Below are 18,385 nucleotides of genomic sequence, written 5' to 3'. Positions count from 1 at the left end.
AGACTGTAGAAAGTTTTCTAGTCAAGCCATTGTGTAGTGAAGCTGCATGAGATAAACTGCTTGGTCGTATTGATCGAGCTAAATGGTGAAGATGACCCACATGACAGTGTCTTAGTAGAAGCATGGAACTCTGCAAATCAGTAAAACCAATCAGTTTGTCACACAGATCTTTCCCCCTTTCTGCCATTTGTAAGGTTGCATCAGCCACAAACTTATCTGATCCAATTGGTATGCCTAAAACTTCCATTCCTTCAGATAAAACAGAAATGTGGGGAGAACTTGATAATGACAGACAAACCAATGGTGAGGGAGAGTAAATTGGACACTTGTGTTCTGCTACTTGTAAACCAATTGACTTGAACGACGATTTAAATTCTTCCACAAATGACAACACCAATGTTGGTTCTCCTACTGCAAATACATAATCGAGATACGTTAGCAGTGTGATGGCAGGATATTTTCTCTGGTAGTTTAGATAGCAACGGATGAATAACAGCAGAGAAAAGGACTGGGCCTAAAGGGTCTCCCTGATGCACTCCTTCTTCTTCTGATAAAACAACAGTATGATCTCCTTGCAAGTAAACCAAAGGACTTGATGATGAATACATTTGAGTCACATGGGAGAACAAGTCAGGAAATTGTGAGACATTTCTTCTAACAGATGAGATCGTTTGGTTGAGTTGAATGCATTTTTCACATCTGTCTTGAGTAAAATCCAAGTTGGATTCTCTGTCTGTCTTTTTGTCTGTCTGTGTGTCTGCCTGTCTGTCTGCATGTCTATCTGTCTGTCCATCCATCTGTCTGTTTGTCCACTCTTAACCCTCCTACTCACCTCCAATATCTCCATCATCACAACATTAAAATGTCGTTGTGTGACTGTGTTAGTTGCTCCAATCATTGACAAGTATTTGTTCCTCACAGACGTCCTTTTTCCTCTCATCTTTCTTGCCAACTCAGTTGCCTACACAAAAACAACACGAAACCACAATAAAACAAGAAAAAACAGCAACATGTACAACACACCTTCTCCTCCCTGTCCGTCTGCTCTTTCACCTTTTTCCTGATACTTGCTCTTAGTGTATGTATGTTGTCTGGTCGGAGTAACTTGCCCTTCTGTGTTGTTTTCTGTAGCTTCACTTCAGCACCAGCTGTTTGCTGGCAAGTTGCTTGATAGAATTTCAAGTGCTGAAGAGGAGATATGGAGTGTTAGCATAATACACAATAAACAAACAGACAGAGAGACAGAGAGACAGACAGACAAACTGACAAACAGACAGACAGGCAAACTGACAAACAGACAGACAGAAAACAGATAGACAGACAAACAGATGACAGATAGACAGACAAACAGACAGACACACAGACTGACAAACAGACAGACAGACAAACAGATAGACATACATACATACATACATACAGACAGACACAAACATGTACACACACACACACACACACACACACACACACACACACACACACACACACACACACACCTGAACAAGCCATACATGTCTTTAATATAACTGCTTAACATCCAACTACTGTAACTTCCACCTCTAAACCAAATATCATCTCCTCAAGAATCTACTCATTACCACATAACACCCAACACAATAGACCTACCATCCTGCCTCACATACACAAGATGCCACAAAACACAACAAGTGCTCTACCCTTTCAAGTTCCTCCCCCTAATCTCCTTCTCTCCTCCCATTCATTACCTCATCTCAACTAACACCCAAAAGCCTCTACTCCACATTACACAGCAGCTTTGCCATTCACATGCTGACAAGATCAACAACATTAAGACTAATATATTAATAATAATATAATATGCTAAGTCACGTGACTCTACAACTCCCGTTTCTTATCTACAGCTCATGGCTGAAAGTAATTAGGAAGTTTCATGATCTGGTGAGTAATTCATTTGAGGATGGCGATCTAATGTTTTCCTGGTTACCCTTTATCCACTACGCATCCTGTTCCAGAGTTCCTGGTTACCATAATGACCACAATTTGATATCAATATCTCTAGTCATTGCACCATAAAGAAGTGAACAGAAACATGGAACCTGCTGGGTTTGGGTTGGCAAGCACCCAGATGGAGTAAAGACTCTGATCGCCCGTCGTAAACACAAGGTCAGTCAGTATCAGACAATACACTGAGCAGATCGTCTGAAATTGCTACCAGATATTGTTATCAATGTCTGAAATTAATGTATTCTATTGCACTCTAAATGAGAAAGACAAAAATTATAGATCAAAAAGATTAAAAATTACATGTATATATATACATGTGTGTGTGTGTGTGTGTGTGTGTGTGTGTGTGTGTGTGTGTGTGTGTGTGTGTGTGTGTGTGTGTGTGTGTGTACATACATACATACATATATATATATATATATATATATATATATATATACACACACATATATTTCTAAAAATAAATATGTGGCATAATATTGATTGGATTATCTCTCCATCTGTGCTGTTGTTGGGTATAACCCACACCCTCAAGTAATGAGTGGGAGATGAAATGTGCACAATCGACTGCTTTTGTCCACATGAATCCAAACAGTCTTTGTTATGGTTAAAATATTAACATAAACATGAAATAAATTATTTTTTATTTTTTGTTAATATTAATTATCAAAATTTATTAAAAAATTAAAAAACCAACTTTATGTTACACTACCGTACACATCATTACTTATGACGTCACAAAATATTGCTACACTAGTAGTAACCAAACACTCTGACGTCACCGCCTTTTAATTAATAAAACCAACATTATGACGTCATAAAGCCCGTTGCCTACCTCCACCAGATCTTTGTACGAACAACTGAGATCATCATGTGACATCTGTGTGATCTCCTTCACTCGTCGTTGAATGAACTGAGCGTCCTTGCTCAGCGAATCAAGCCGCTGCGCGAACTCACTGCCAATTCTCTCGCTCAGCAAATGCCGTTCCCGTCCGAACGCTTTCGTCTCGTTCAGAAGCGTCATGAACATCTCGACTGTCGTCGTCGGCTCCCTCTTCTGCGTCTGTGATCGCTTAGAGCTCATACCCCTCGCCAGACGCTCGAGACTGGCCGCATACGTTGCCTCGATTTCTGATCGTTTCTTGAAGAATTCGTTGAGATCCGACATCATGTCTAGCTTCGTTGCCAGTCGGGCGTCTAGAAAAGCCGACTGCTCCGTGAACTGGCGTCTTAGTTCTGTAGAAAAGCGATAAGAAGAGAAGATGAAAACGATCGAGTGACGTGACGCTCAAAACGGGCAACTAACTCGTTGTTTGTCCTTCCAGATCGGATAGGTCTTTTCGCGGGTTCGATGGTGCACTCATGATGGCGACCGGATCGGCGAGATCTAGACAACTGCTGAGGAATCGAGCTCTATTTTTCTTTCTGGGTTATACGGGAAGTTGGTTATCCGGGATTTGGAAATCGATCGACATCACTTGAACTTCCGGGATTAGGTTGTATTTACGCTGTAATCACTATTACACTTGCACACGTGATACTAAGTGTTTCAGACAACTAGACACGTAGTAGTAACAATTAGATTTTTAAAAATATTTTTATTAGATTGCAGCCATAGTAACAATTAATTAATTAGCTGTGGTATGATAAAAATAAATTATTATTCTCATTAAATTAATTAAATAAATAATAAATTTTAATTATTTTAATTATATTTATTGCTACAATTATGAGTAATCCTTAAAAACCTACTTAAATTTAATTAATTTAAAATATAAATTTTAGTAATAATAATTAATTAATACCCAAACTAAATTAATATAAAACTTGTACAAATCTAGAGCTCAAATGGTGAACAAAAGTGTCACTCGGTTGTTGTCAACATAATCAAATTTCAAAACATTTTGTCATCTTGTTAAGTCTGCCATAGTTACGTACAATCCTGGGATTTCTTCCTAGAAAGTGAAATAACAACCGCCTGGGGCCCTGCACATCTCAATACCGAAAGTTGATCTACAGAGTTCTAAGAAACGTAACTGCACGTGAAGTAGAAATCACATGACAATCAGCTGTTTGTATTTATTTCCTACACACTCTAGTAGAAAGTCATAACAATACAATAGAAAACAGTCACTAATCATTACATTCTAGCGGCCACAGACAATTTAGGTTTCTTCCCTCGTCTGCATGGAAGCCATTCTCTTGGTTGCTAATCGTTCAATATTGTCCAAGTTCATTGCAGCTACTCTCTGTCGTATCTCCTATAACACAATATACACAATCAGGCACACACAGACAACGAATATAATTATTTATTTATTTGGTCACGTGTTATGAAGGAAACAGAGCAAGTCGTACGCTCGTACATCACGTGACTGACCTGCGTTACTGTACTCTAGCGTTTCATGCCTCGAGTAACAAGCACCGAGACACAAACCCCACAGACAACGAAACAATGAAGCAAACAAATTCTGCACACATTATCTATGTAATTAATCATTTAATTAATTAACCGGGCAATGAATCTAGGTAGTTGCATTATATACAAAGACAGTAACTCTGCAAACATCAAAACACGCAACAGCACTGTCATCACCAAGAAGATACATACAATAGTTTACAAGGGCATAACTAGCACTAAAGTTTTACTCAAGCAGTTTGTTAATATCAACATGGAAAGTGCTGCTTTCACGTGACCAGTAACCAACCAACTATAACAACAATACAACTGACCAAGTCTACAATTTATGTTCTCTTTCTTAATCTTGAAGCCTGCTGCATTGCAGATAAGCAAGTCAAAATTTTATGGGCACACCCAATTGAAAAAATTTAACTGCTACACTCAATTTTCAACTAAAACAGTTGCCTCATGTTTAGTTATGCCTCTGGTTCATATCATATTGTGCAATAAAAACATAGTTTATGTAGCAAACGGTAGATTTGTATGTATATAAACAAACACACAAACAAACACACAAACAAACAAATACACAACAAACACATAAACAAACACACAAACAAACACACAAACAAATACACAACAAACACACAAACAAACACACAAAAACCACAAACAAACACACAAACAAACACACAAACAAACACACAACAAACACACAAACAAACACACAAACACACAAACAAACACACAACAAACACACAAACAAACACACAAACACACAAACAAACACACAAACACACAAACAAACACACAAACAAACACACAAACACACAAACAAACACACAAACAAACACACAAATACACAAACAAACATAAGCAAACACACAAACAAACATACAAACAAACACACAAACAAACATACAAACACACAAACAAACACACAAACAAACATACAAACACACAAACAAACATACAAACAAACACACAAACAAACATACAAACACACAAACAAACACAAACAAACACATAAACAAATACACAAACAAACACACAAACAAACACACAAACAAACTAATAAACATACAAATACACATACAAGCATGCACACAAGTCTTCACTAACAAACACCAACAGACTAGATGTACATATAACACATACAAACATCGAACGAACACAAACCTCTCTGAATCTCTGAACAACTTTGTCTGCATCTTCTGAGTTAAAATATTTCAATAAAAACGTCCTCAAACAGGTCATGTGATCGACTGCAGCCACATCACATTCTTTTGATTTCAAATCCGTGTGTTGCTCAAGACCAGCAGTCTGTACACCAGAATCAGGACGACAGACTAAAGGTGCACGAGTCTTAGATGTCAAATGAACTTTACTCCCATCAGATAAACCATACTGAGACAAAGGCAACGAGCCTGAAGAAAAATACCAAAAATAATATCAAATAATAATTAATACCAAATGCATTAATTAATTATATGTGACACTTACGTGCACACAATATTTATCTATTTGTTTATTTATCTATATATTTATTATCTATTTGTTTATTATTGATATAAAAAATAAAAAATAAAAATAAAAACTTTGTTTATTTACTTATTTATTATTTGTAAATATTTATTTGTTTATTTATCAATATATTTATTATTTTGTTTATTATTGATATAAAACATAAAATAAAAAATAAAAACTTTGTTTGTTTATTTATTTATTTATTATTTGTAAATATCTATTTGTTTATCTAGCTATATATGTAATATTTTGCTTATTATTGAATATAAAACATAAAAAATTTTGTTTGTTTATTTATTTACTTTGTTTATTATTTGTAAATATCTATTTTTATTTGATATTACACAGTGTCCCAATATATTTATTTATTTTTATATTTATTTATTTTTATTAATTAATTAATTTATTTATTTATATTTATTTATTTTTATTAATTAATTAATTTATTTATTTATATTCATTGGCGTGCTCAACCAGATCAGTCTGGTTTGTAAAGTCTATTACAAGTACCAGAAGCAAACCCTGCTTCAGAAGTACTTAGACCATCACGGCTGTCTAGAAAGAAGACATGACTTTACGAAGGATCCGAGTAGATCCCAGAAGCACTGTTTTCTGTAAGTGCTGCAGGTTGTGATGACCTGGAATAATGTCCAGCCACCGTGCAATACCTGCGTGCACTGTGCCCAAAGCTCCCAAGACCACCGGAACCACCAGTGTTCGACAATGCCACATGCGGCTTATCTCCACTCGCAAGTCGCTGTACTTCGCCAACTTCTCAGCATGTTTCTTGCCAATGTTGCCATCAGCAGGACAGCTGATATCAATAAGAAGACAAATGTTTGTCTTCCTATTTCTGAGACAGATGTCTGGACGATTGGCTTTGATCTTCCTGGCAGTGGGGATGGTGGTATCTCACATCATAGTAATGTCATCCGTCTCCACAAGCCTATCAGGATGATGCCGGTACCATCTGCTCTCCACTGGAACCCCAAAACGGCGACAAACGTCCCAGTGAATGATGGATGCCACCTGATTGTGTCGATCAGTGTAGTCCGTCGGTGCCAAAGCACTACAGCCTGCCACAATGTGGTCGACTGTTTCCAGGCCTACACTGCACATGCGGCAAGTAGGACTGACATCACGATGTAGAATCTTGCGCTCCTAGTACCGAGTCCGAAGAGCTTGGTCTTGAGCAGCAACAACCAGTCCCTCAGTTGCAGCAGGAAGATTCGCTGCCTTTAGCCATCCGTAGGTCTCTTTCATGTCCACAGGCGGTTGCTCAGTTAGACGACGATACTGCCCGTGCATAGGCTTCCCGCTCCAGGACCGCACACGAAGAGAACTGCAACACGTACAGTAATGTCTCGCATCTGTTTCAGGTGCTTGCTCGAAGCCACCTTCAACCGAGATGGATGCATTCCTGTGTAAGCTCTGCGACTTGTCGTCCGAAGCAAGACTCCTTCGCAGCTGTGCAGTAAACCGACAAGCCATGCACTTGATCGAGTGTGAAGATTTTCCAGAGTCACACTCCCGTATCATCTGCATGAAAGGATCAGAACTGTCAGCAAGGTAACAGTTCAGCATCACAGTACAAGATTGATATGTCAACTCAATCTGTTGTAACCCCCTACCCCCATCACTGCAAGGAGCGTACAGTCGGTCAACGTCTGCAGCAGGATGGTGGACACCGTGCATAGAGAGGAGCTTCTGGTCCGTCGATCGAGCCGCTGCAGGTCCGTGCACCCCCAATGAATGACGCCAAAACCGTAAGTGAGAACCGGTAGTGCAAACCCATTGATGGCTAGAATCTTGCTCCGACCATACAACTCAGTCCGGAGAACCAACTTCACTCTGCGGAAGTACTCACGATGGAGTCTCTCCCGCATCATGCTGTGCTGGATACCGTTACTCTCATCTACACCCAAGTACTTGTAGACTTGACCCGGTTCCAGACACTTGATGGTGTCCGTTTTTCCTACCGTCACTCCAGAGTTGTGTCCAGATAGCCTGCCGTTGACAAAGTGTGCAACAGCACATTTGTCCAGACCAAACTTCATCTGGATGTCATCAGAGAAGGTACGAACCGTGTGCAACAACCCATCCAACTGATCAGAGTTTCTGCCATACAGCTTCAGATCATCCATGTAAAGTAGATGACTGATGAGCTGACGTTTGGCAGTCTCACCATGCCCAGTGGTCACCCGGTAGCCGTAACCGGTTCTGTTCAGCTCCTTGCTCAGAGGATTGAGAGCCATACAGAAGAGAAGTGGAGAAAGTGAGTCACCTTGGAAAATACCCCTCCTGATCTGCATAAGCCTTGTCTTGATAGTACTATTCCCACAAGAAAGCACCATCGATGTCCTCCAACTCTTCATCACACGTGACAGGAACCCGCACAAGACTGGACTGATCTTATGCAGCTGAAGGCATTGGAGCAACCAACTGTGTGGCACGCTGTCATAGGCTTTCTGATAGTACACCCAAGCCATGATCAAGCTCTTGTGCCTGGTCTTACAGTCTTCGGTAAGCAGCTTGTTGATCAACAGCTGATCCTTTGCACCAAAAGATCCCTGTCGACAACCCTTCTGCTCCGGAGCCATGAGGTTTCTCTGATCCAAATGCCCTGCAATCCTCTGCCTGATTACTGAGGTGAGGGTCTTATAGAAGACAGACAGACACGTGATAGACCGGTAATTTTTGGCCTGGTCAGTCTTGTCATTCTTAGGAATCAGAGTAGTTATTCCTTGAGACAACCAGTCGGGTACAGAGTCTGGATTCTGAACCAGCAGGTTGTAGTTACGAGTCAGATCAGTGTGAAGACACGTGATACGCTTGACCCAGAAACCATAAACCTTGTCTGGACCAGGAGACTTCCAGTTCCCCATCCTTTTGAGACACGATGTGACCTCATTGTCTGAGATAGGTAACCACTGCTGCTCATCTTTCCGGTGCGTCTCGCCATCGGTTTGACGAGACAATTTTATTTATTTTTATTAATTAATTAATTAATTAATTTTATATTTATTTTATATTTATTTATTTATTTATTTATTTATATTTATTTATTTTTATTAATTAGTTAATTTATTTATTTTATATTTATTTTATATTTATTTATTTTATATTTATTTTATATTTATTTATTTATTTATTTATATTTATATTTATTTATTTTTATTAATTAATTAATTAATTAATTTTTATTTATTTATTTATTTCTGTTTACTAGTGACGTCACCTTGCAATATTTTTCCTTTGAAAACGAGTCTCTGGTCACCCACAGCGACACCCATTTCTTTCTCAATAGAAAATTTGAGGTCAGCAACGTTGCTGTCTTCACGAACCTATAAATAAATAAATAAATAAATAAATAAATAAATTATACAATTTATAACAATTATCACAAAACATGGAAAAACAGTTGCTGTAGACTCTCACGCTTTCCCTACCTCACACAGACCTTCCCCTCCTCTCAACTGCTTGACAAACACGCGCATGACGCACCAGACAAATCGCAATTAATATCCCGTATGCTGTGACGTAGGGTCTCATTGCTTTACTGACGGCGGTTGGCGGTTGGCTCATCGGACGACGACTTTCGACCAACCAACACGCTCGAGGTAAGCGCACAAATTTCAATTAGCACTGACACCAACAGACACTCGCTACAGCTCGAGAAGTGATCAAAACGCACGAAAGTCTTCACAATTCGTTCACAAAGCGAGCGATTCACGCCCGGTCGCATGGTCGCTTCTCTATGCGCTATAAACTGCGATTTTGTCTTCTCGTCTTGTTTATCGCTTGCGAATTAGAGTTTGTGGTGAATGAAAGAGAGGGATGTGATGGATTTGCGGTGTTTGCTGCGCTTGCGGCTTGTTTTTCAGGCGAAATGGATTCGGTTCATGGTGGCGCTCGCGCACATTCGCCGGATAACGAACTGGGTGGTGAGGATAGGTCTCCACAAGCGTACGGTGTGCACTCAGAATTGATGGCGCCGACGCATGACTCGGATGTGACCGGGCTGAGAGAACACGCGGATGGCGCGGACTTGTACGACGGAGCCGCGCGCGATGGATTTGACCCGAGCGGAATCGACGCGGCTCTGTCAGGCGCGGAGTCGATGTCGCAACCCGGGCAGTTCGACTCGCCGGAAGTTGGTACAGCTGATCAAGGGTGTTTGGTTGGAGGTCGCGTTGCTATGTCTGGAGTACCTGTAGCCATCGATGCGACGGGTTTGGAACAGAGCGATGTGCAGCAGACGCACGACTTTGTGGGAAACAGCGGCCTGGTGACTCACATGCATGGATCATTGACAACACTCGTCAACTCGGATTATGCACTACAGTCGACGCAGCAAGTGCGTGCCTCAACGTATCAAATACTGCCGGATACATCAGGTGGGCATTTTACCCTCGCTTTCCCAGAGCTTCGCGCACATATAGCTGCGCAATGTTGTAGGATTCCGAGGGCAATTTATTTTACAATTAAATAATTAATTATTTATTATTGCATGGAAACTTGTTTGATTTTGATTGTTGTGTGGTTTACTGGTATACTTTAGTTGACAGCTTGAATCCGGATGCTACAGCACTTGATCCAGGTGCTGACCAGGGTGACTGTGATGGACGTTATGAAGGCGAGCTAAGAGAGCAGGTGATGATACATAACATGAAGGTTGACAACAGTCTCGCTACACTACACAATGTTTCTGATGTAGGATCGCTTTCTTCCTATTGCCAATGTGGCTCGAATCATGAAGAGAAATATTCCAAAGAGTGGAAAGGTTTGTGACGAAATGTGGATGCCCAGTGTGTTGCATTCATGCGAGTTATTTGCTAGATCTCAAAAGAAGCAAAGGAATGTGTACAGGAGTGTGTGTCGGAGTTTATTAGTTTTATCACTAGCGAGTACGTGGATACTGTGTGTGTGTGTGTGTGTGTGTGTGTGTCCACCTGTTTGTCTATCTACATCTGTACACATCTGTCTTCACTCAGAGCCAGTGAACGATGTCAACAAGAGAAACGGAAAACCATCAACGGCGACGACATTCTCTACGCCATGCAGACTCTTGGCTTTGACAATTACATCGAGCCACTACGAGTCTTCCTACAAAATTACCGAGAGGCAAGCTGCAACAATCCATATCTCCTCTGTGTTTCATTCCCCTCATTCGATACGTTTCTTGCAGTTCATGCGAGGCGAACGAGGCTCAAACCCATCACAAATGGGACTGGGAGACGACATGGAAGACGTAGTAGATGAACACAGCACGATGTCAGGAGGTGCAGACACACCTAGTGGACAGGCATTTCCTACTGGTCAGTTGACTGACTATTTGCTCATTGCAACCGACTGTACACACTAATGCTTGTTGTAGGGCTCATAGCAGATCATACTGGAAGCACACAGCCTCCTGCTTCGACTCCGATTTTCACAACTCAGTATGGTGTTACAACTCAGGTAACTCGTGCATCTGTGGCCGTCAGGTTTATGGTTGTGTGTGATTGTGTTTGTCTTGTAGATTACTCAAGCGATGTCGTACTAGATGAAGAATAGAGCAGACGGTATTACTTGTTTGCCTGCCATGCTGTGTTGCGAGGGTGACTGTTGGTGGGCATCATAACATTTGAGACTCTGTACATTGTGAAGGCATAGTCTACCATAACGATAATATATCTGACTTAGACTCGTATTGTATATTATCTGAGTGATCATGTCACGCGGTTGTGTATTTGGTCATGCTCTCGTCACGCACACAGACAGACAGACAGACAGACACACACGCACGAACACATGCACACACACACACACACACATGTACACACACACACACACACACACACACACACACACACACACACACACACACACACACACACACACACACATGTACACACATACACTTTACTATGTTGTACACATCATCAACAGCAGAAAAGCTTGACACTTGTAAACAAGTTTTTTCATGTGCACACTTGTTGCACTTTCTTATGAAGAACCAGATCTGTCTGTCTAACTCACTGTACCCAACCCAGCTGATACAAATGCGATTGAGAGATGCAATTACCTTAGTACTAACTATGCAGAAATCAAAGCAGCAAAACGTGGCCACTGTCCATCACAATCAAACTTTCACTTGAGACGTGCAGCAGAGTTGTTGATTGGTCGCTCAAGAAAGGATGAGGATGCTCTATATGCCTTAATAGCAGGCAACTTCTACATCACAAGGACAACATTAGCAGTACATTTAAGTAGAGATTGGTAAACTCACCTCAAAACGAGCTACATAAGACTGAAATGTAAAGGTAATTAGAGACAGTCAGTTACATGAATTAATATATTGAAACAGTGTCCAGAGTGTGTAGTAACAACTTTGTAGTAGCCAGTTGAACTACACGTGCGTGCACACACACACACACACACACACACACACACACACACACACACACACAATTGCACGCGCGCGCATGCGCACACACACACACAGACACACACTTGCACACGCACACACACACTTGCACACGCACACACAGACACACACACACAGACACACACAGACACACACTTGCACACACACACACACACACACACACACACACACACACACACAGACACACACAGACACACACAGACAGACACACAGACAGACACACACACACACTTGCACACACACACACACACACTTGCACACACACTTGCACACACACACACGCACGCACACACACACACACACACACACACACACACACACACACTTGCACACACACACACACACACACACACACACACACACACACACACACACACAGTTTAGCATATTAGAACCTGACATTGTTCTTTGTCATTTAAACATGGTTTGTGTTGGCATAATTAACACTCTGGACAATGTTCCTTCTACCAAACTCCAACCTACCTGCAGTGCTGGAAAGCCGTCCAGACAGCCAGGAAAGATGATCGAGTGTTGAGAGAGCATTTCATAGAAGTGAAAATCGGGAAACGTCAGCTGCACAACCAGTTCACAACACAAATCACAAATAAACACAAAAAGCAGTCACAACATGAGTCTACAATACATTGTTTCCTGCAAGCCATTTTTGGTCACCAATAAAGTCAGAGAATGACTTGAGTGTAGCAGGCAGTTTTGAAATGTATGCAGCCTTGAGCTCCTCCTAAACAACAACAAACAATAAAAAAGAAAATTTTGATTTGCACATAACTAATTAATTAATGTATGTTTGTGTGTCTGTTTGTGTGTCTGTCTGTCTGTGTATCTGTTTGTCTGTCTGTCTGTTGTGCGTCTGTCTGTTTGTATGTTTGTCTCTGTCTGTTTGTGTGTCTGTTTGTCTGATTGTCGGTAAAGTTGTCTCACCCATTTGTCTGTACTTGCTCCCGTTTTGTTGTAGCAAAGTCCGACAAATGCGTTTCGCATGTCCATCACCTACAACAGCTGCATCACACTCCCCATTTCTACATTCTAAAACAAAATAGGAAACCTGGTTTTCACTAATATCAACTCGCACTTGTTCATTCGCCGTCTTTCCACCTACAAACATAAACCGGTCTAATTGATATTAAATTTTTAATGATGTAACAAACAGAGATCGTGTTTCCTGCCGACGTAACGCAAGATCTAGAAATTCAATACAAACTTGTTAGCCACATGCATGTTGTGTAGAAGGACGAGACTCACCGCATTGCTCTGAGTAATTTTCACATCACCATCAACCAGATATGGCAGCTAAACAAAAAATTGCACTTAAACTGCTCATGACTCTAGATCACACACACGTGCATGCATACACACACACAAGCACACGTACACACACATGCACACATACACACACACACACACACGTACATACACACATGCACACACGCACGCACACACACACCATGCGTGCGTGCACATGCACACACACACACACACACACACACACACACACACACATGCAAGCACGCATGCACACATGCACGCACACACACACCATGCGTGCGTGCACATGCACACACACACACACACACACACACACACACACACACATGCAAGCACGCATGCACACGTGCGCATGCACACACACACACACACACACACACACACATGCGCACACATACATGCACACACACATTCATTTCCACTACTCGCACACACACACACACACACACACACACACACACACACACACACACACACACACACACATGCACACACATTCATTTCCACTACTCGCACACACACACACACACACACACACACACACACACACACACACACACACACACACACACACACACACACACACACACACACAGTGACACACAAAAATGGCAAATGGATAAAAAGGTGCCGTTAAACAGTAATGCCCCCAGCTAGATGGATGGGTTCCTGTGCACTAAGTAGGAGCTATGGACCGTGCTAAGCAATCTCCTGGAGTCTGGCCAGGTGCTCGCATAAGCAGCAACTGCAACGACAACTGTGGTGTGGGCACCCAAAGTCTCACCTGGACCCAGTGGCTGATGGACTTTGTTGCAGTCGGAGGCCTTTGCCACACCAGTCAATGACCAGGTACTCATTTATACTCTTGAGTCAAGAGAAGCAATTGTGTGTAAGTTTATTGCCTAAGAAAATTATGCCATAGCTCACCATCACTGTGACTTGAACCTGCAACCCTACAAGGTCCCGGATGTTTCCATTCTCCAAACGCACTCTTCTAACCACATCACACACACACACACACACACATACACACACACACACACACACACATACACACACACACACACACACACACACACACACACAACATAGCAACACGTCCTCTAATATCCATGTCACTTACATTTGGAAATGCCAATCCCAGTGTCTTCCTGTCTTTTTCAAACCACTCAACATCATCAACTCCTCCTACAATAATTATTCACGTTTGCCACACAATAGCAGATCCACATGTATGCACAAAGATGACAACAGAACAAATAATGATAACTAAAACTCACAACAATGCCTGTTGATATCAAAAATGCCAAAAACTATAAATCATAACGTGCGCTAAAATCATAAATATTAATAACGCTAATTGCACTTCATGTATGTACTAAAACACTGCAAACACACAAAACACTCGGAAATAAAATGCAGCAATAACGGCCACGCCCATAATTTTAAATTAATATTAATTATATAATTAATTAACAATTAAACAATATTAAATTAGGTATGACGTCACATAATGACGTCACATAATGACGTCTAATAGCCAAAAGCATGCTCCGCCCAGTTTCAATGTTTTAATAATAGGGTAGGGTTAATAGAGTAGCTAATGAAGGAAACAGGAAATAATGTGAAAGTCCACATCATTCACTTTCATATCTTCTATCCTCGAACTCTTCTCCCGTATATGTCAAGAGAAGACGAATTGGCTGTGCCAACTAAAACACAAAAACAGAAAAATGAAAAAAACTGTGAAGTACTAACGAATATCGATGAGGAAATTGAGTTAGAGAAAATGCAAGTGCAAGTGACTGCATGTGTGATACCCCTCGGATCTTCCAGTAACCGAATTTGATGGGCATCTCGTCGGCTTCAGAACTTGTGGAACGTTCTAGACTTTGCAACCACGTGGTCTCTGCTCGTAATTAGAGTTGCGCAGTGGAGTTGCGCAGTGGAATTGCGCAGTAAAACATTCGGGATATTAGGCATTTTGAGAGTAGGCGTGTTCAGGTAATTTTCTCACCCACACCAGCACCAACACCATCAGCACCAGCATTACCAATAACAATAACATTGACAACAACAACAACAACAGCAACAACAACAATAATAATAACAACAACAACAGTAATAATAATAACAACAATAACAATAATAATAATAACAATAACAACAACAACAGTAATAAATAATAATAATAATAACAACAATAACAATAATAATAGTCACCGCCGTGGCTTAGTGGTCAGCGACAATGGCTACCACTCCATGGTCTGGGGGTTCAAACCCCAGTGACGACAGTAAATTGTGAAACTTGTCTGTCTTTCTTTCTCATGTTTCTCTAGCTTTATCCATGAGACTATGACTCGTTTCAGTCGTTGGGGAGTTTCTGTGGTCTGGCGAACGGTCCGTTGACGATGACGTCCAGTGCTTTCCTGGTGGTTGTTAATATCCACTAGGCGTGCTGTATCGAGTACGCGGTCACCGTAATGCCTGCAATCTATATCGAATTGGCTAGTCATTGATCGCCGTATGGACTACACGGAAACATGTACCCCGCTGGGCTCACCTGCTGGGTTGGTGGGCGCCCAGATGGGGGTAAAGACCCCACTTGCCCATTATGGAGGGGCATAACGACACAACAACAATAATAATAATAATAACAACAAAAACAACAATAATAACAACAACAACAATTGCTTCTGTACTTTGAAAGCGTCTAATAAATTTAATTAATTTATATTAGGGTTTACTAGGTCTACTACTGCAAATTGAAGTTTTCATAGTCATTTCTCGTTCAATCCTAAACACATGTACGTACATCTATTACTGACATGTCACATTCATTGATTGTGGTGTACATGTACGTCCGGTATTTACTTCCGGTTACATGACATTGTGTAACATGCATGTGTGTAGGTCAGACTTCCTGATAATTAGAATGCATTCCTCAGACATAATCTGACTTTCTCTTTCCTCTTTCGGTTCCTGTTATGATGATAAGAAGACCCACCTATGGGTATGGGACTGTTTGAGGGACTTATTAATTAAGGAAGACCCACCAGCATTCCCTGACCTAAACTATGTGGCTATAATAATCTGGGCAGATGCAATACAAATACAACATTCCATATAGCAAGTTAGGCATCCATATCATTGGTAACATCTGCAAATCATACATTTAGGTGTTAATTAAAACACAATTTTATGTAAATTACCAGAAAGTACAAAGCATATAACTTCTGCTCAAAACATGAAGAACCTTCAGGTAATACTAAATGGTGCAAAGCACCAACACTGCACACTAAAACAACAAAATATTATACAACATGGTTCCTATAGTCTGTTAGACTTTTATCTCAATCATTAACTCTAATAAGAGTTTGTTGCAGGACTAGGCCATCAAACAGCTGCAATCGCTGGCATCCGCTGAGGCAGCAACTGGATGTCTTTGTAGTTGAAAATGAAAGAATCGGAGAACAGTCCCTGGCATGGCCAAATAAACGTTGTTTGCTTACACGTTGTTATGGGACTGTGGTGCATCTGTAGCAAGCTGTTGGCAGCAGATATCTCAGCTTCATTCCTCCCCATAAGGTCGAACAAGATGTCTGACCTCGATGGTACTTCTAGAGTATTTGCTGGTTCTAATGGTTTCTTAGCACGAGGTCTGCCTCCAAGATGGAGTGCACACAAGCCTTTTCGTTGGCTTTCCTTCATGCATCCCGGCTGAATGCAGAGCCGACGCCACTGCTTTCCATTATACTAAAGCAAAACAACTGATAGTCAGTATACAATAGCTGCATCATCCCCCGGTTGAGCTTTACCTTCTTCAGAACACCATGAGGAAGACGCACGATCTCTCCTTTCTTGTACGCAGGTTTCTTCAATTTTGCTGCTCGTTTTGTCTTCTTGCTTTGCAACAGTTCGAGTAGCTTATTAACTGACACATCAGTTGAATCACCCGAATCCCAATAGATCCAAGGTGACTGCATAACTCGCAAGCTCTCTTTATCGATCCAAGCAGTCGTGCCATTCGAATACCGAACTTTAGCTCGTAGAGGTTTGTACAACTTGTCGACAATGTAACACTGAGTAAAGCAACCATCGTCCACATCATTCTCATATCCTGCAGGCACGAGAACAGGACAGCCAATGTTGACGAGTTTGCCAGTAGGCACGACATCGTACACCACATCAACACTGTTTGCAGCAAACTGCAGGTCTCCTGCTTTAGAGGACGAGAAGCTAGTGACGTCGCCCGTCGTCGGATTTTTCACTGTGATTTCTGTCTGCGTGCGTGACAAAACGTCAGCGCGAAGAAACAGATCACTGTCAGGAAATCTGCAGAGCACATGCTGTAGAGTTGAGTCACACATGGCCTGCAAACAAACACAAAAAAGTGACGTAACACTCAACAACTAGACCTATACACACTCATGCATGTGCTCAACCATCAGTTTATGACAAAAGCAGATGCTGACGAAGCTTCAACGCAAGCACAAACGCGTCACGCGTTCTACAAATTTGCTGTTTGTGCAGGCCGCGTGCTCAAACTTGTCAACAAATGCACCTCCCACTTGCAGATTTTCATACTCACCGCTTGTTTTCAGCTCTCAGACTACTACTCGGTGTGTCGCAGTGATGAAGAGAAGATGAGTTGTGGTGTGTGTTGGGAAGTTCTTGTAGTAGAGACAATGACATCACTCTGTTGCGATTGGTGTGGAAGACGACTAATTGACTAGCCGCTCCCTGATTGGACAAACAGGTGT

The 18,385-nt window shown here is 41.3% G+C and overlaps 5 protein-coding genes across 6 annotated transcripts in view; 1 reads left to right on the top strand and 4 right to left on the bottom strand.

Annotated features, from left to right (window-relative positions):
* LOC134197818 (SLIT-ROBO Rho GTPase-activating protein 1-like) overlaps positions 1 to 3,420 on the bottom strand; it is a 13,308-nt gene extending 9,888 nt beyond the window's left edge. Inside the window, exons 1-4 of the mRNA XM_062667166.1 lie at positions 3,287 to 3,420; positions 2,816 to 3,216; positions 1,024 to 1,185; positions 833 to 961 (exon numbers count right to left, since the gene is read on the bottom strand). Coding sequence (XP_062523150.1) covers positions 833 to 961; positions 1,024 to 1,185; positions 2,816 to 3,216; positions 3,287 to 3,344 — 750 coding nt within the window. The 5' untranslated portion in view covers positions 3,345 to 3,420. The remainder of the gene's footprint in view (positions 1 to 832; positions 962 to 1,023; positions 1,186 to 2,815; positions 3,217 to 3,286) is intronic.
* Positions 3,421 to 4,034: 614 nt separating this feature from the next.
* Positions 4,035 to 9,436, bottom strand: LOC134197328 (ubiquitin-like protein 4A). Its single transcript, XM_062666623.1, has 4 exons — positions 9,358 to 9,436; positions 9,147 to 9,252; positions 5,561 to 5,808; positions 4,035 to 4,241 (listed from the first exon to the last, which is right to left on the bottom strand). The coding sequence occupies exons 1-4, from the start codon at positions 9,403 to 9,405 to the stop codon at positions 4,146 to 4,148; spliced, it is 498 nt and encodes a 165-aa protein (XP_062522607.1). The 5' UTR covers positions 9,406 to 9,436; the 3' UTR covers positions 4,035 to 4,145.
* Positions 9,437 to 9,482: 46 nt separating this feature from the next.
* On the top strand, positions 9,483 to 11,735 carry LOC134197148 (uncharacterized). 2 transcript variants are annotated; one of them, XM_062666417.1, is made up of 9 exons: positions 9,483 to 9,528; positions 9,793 to 10,305; positions 10,470 to 10,561; positions 10,626 to 10,691; positions 10,748 to 10,815; positions 10,903 to 11,032; positions 11,097 to 11,226; positions 11,286 to 11,368; positions 11,430 to 11,735. In XM_062666417.1, the coding sequence occupies exons 2-9, from the start codon at positions 9,798 to 9,800 to the stop codon at positions 11,451 to 11,453; spliced, it is 1,101 nt and encodes a 366-aa protein (XP_062522401.1). In that variant the 5' UTR covers positions 9,483 to 9,528; positions 9,793 to 9,797; the 3' UTR covers positions 11,454 to 11,735. The 2 variants fall into 2 exon arrangements, with proteins under 2 accessions (XP_062522401.1, XP_062522400.1); XM_062666416.1 differs by lacking the exon at positions 9,483 to 9,528 and having other exon boundaries at positions 9,537 to 10,305.
* A 146-nt stretch (positions 11,736 to 11,881) lies between these two features.
* LOC134197150 (glutathione S-transferase Mu 4-like) lies at positions 11,882 to 15,577 on the bottom strand. Its single transcript, XM_062666418.1, has 11 exons — positions 15,443 to 15,577; positions 15,268 to 15,334; positions 14,746 to 14,810; positions 13,599 to 13,646; positions 13,505 to 13,538; positions 13,402 to 13,451; positions 13,278 to 13,346; positions 12,982 to 13,077; positions 12,822 to 12,911; positions 12,180 to 12,200; positions 11,882 to 12,124 (listed from the first exon to the last, which is right to left on the bottom strand). Exons 1-11 carry the CDS (start codon positions 15,476 to 15,478, stop codon positions 12,041 to 12,043), a joined length of 660 nt encoding a protein of 219 aa, XP_062522402.1. The 5' UTR covers positions 15,479 to 15,577; the 3' UTR covers positions 11,882 to 12,040.
* Positions 15,578 to 16,747: 1,170 nt separating this feature from the next.
* On the bottom strand, positions 16,748 to 18,312 carry LOC134197203 (uncharacterized). Its single transcript, XM_062666480.1, has 3 exons — positions 18,214 to 18,312; positions 17,441 to 17,995; positions 16,748 to 17,378 (listed from the first exon to the last, which is right to left on the bottom strand). The coding sequence occupies exons 2-3, from the start codon at positions 17,990 to 17,992 to the stop codon at positions 17,019 to 17,021; spliced, it is 912 nt and encodes a 303-aa protein (XP_062522464.1). The 5' UTR covers positions 17,993 to 17,995; positions 18,214 to 18,312; the 3' UTR covers positions 16,748 to 17,018.
* Between the last annotated feature and the right edge of the window lie 73 nt (positions 18,313 to 18,385).

This window comes from Corticium candelabrum, chromosome 22, assembly GCF_963422355.1.
Source record: "Corticium candelabrum chromosome 22, ooCorCand1.1, whole genome shotgun sequence".
NCBI classification, from domain to species: Eukaryota; Metazoa; Porifera; class Homoscleromorpha; order Homosclerophorida; family Plakinidae; genus Corticium; species Corticium candelabrum.
The sequence above is the reverse complement of the archived record's forward strand: the minus strand, read 5'-3'. Positions and strand labels throughout refer to the sequence as shown.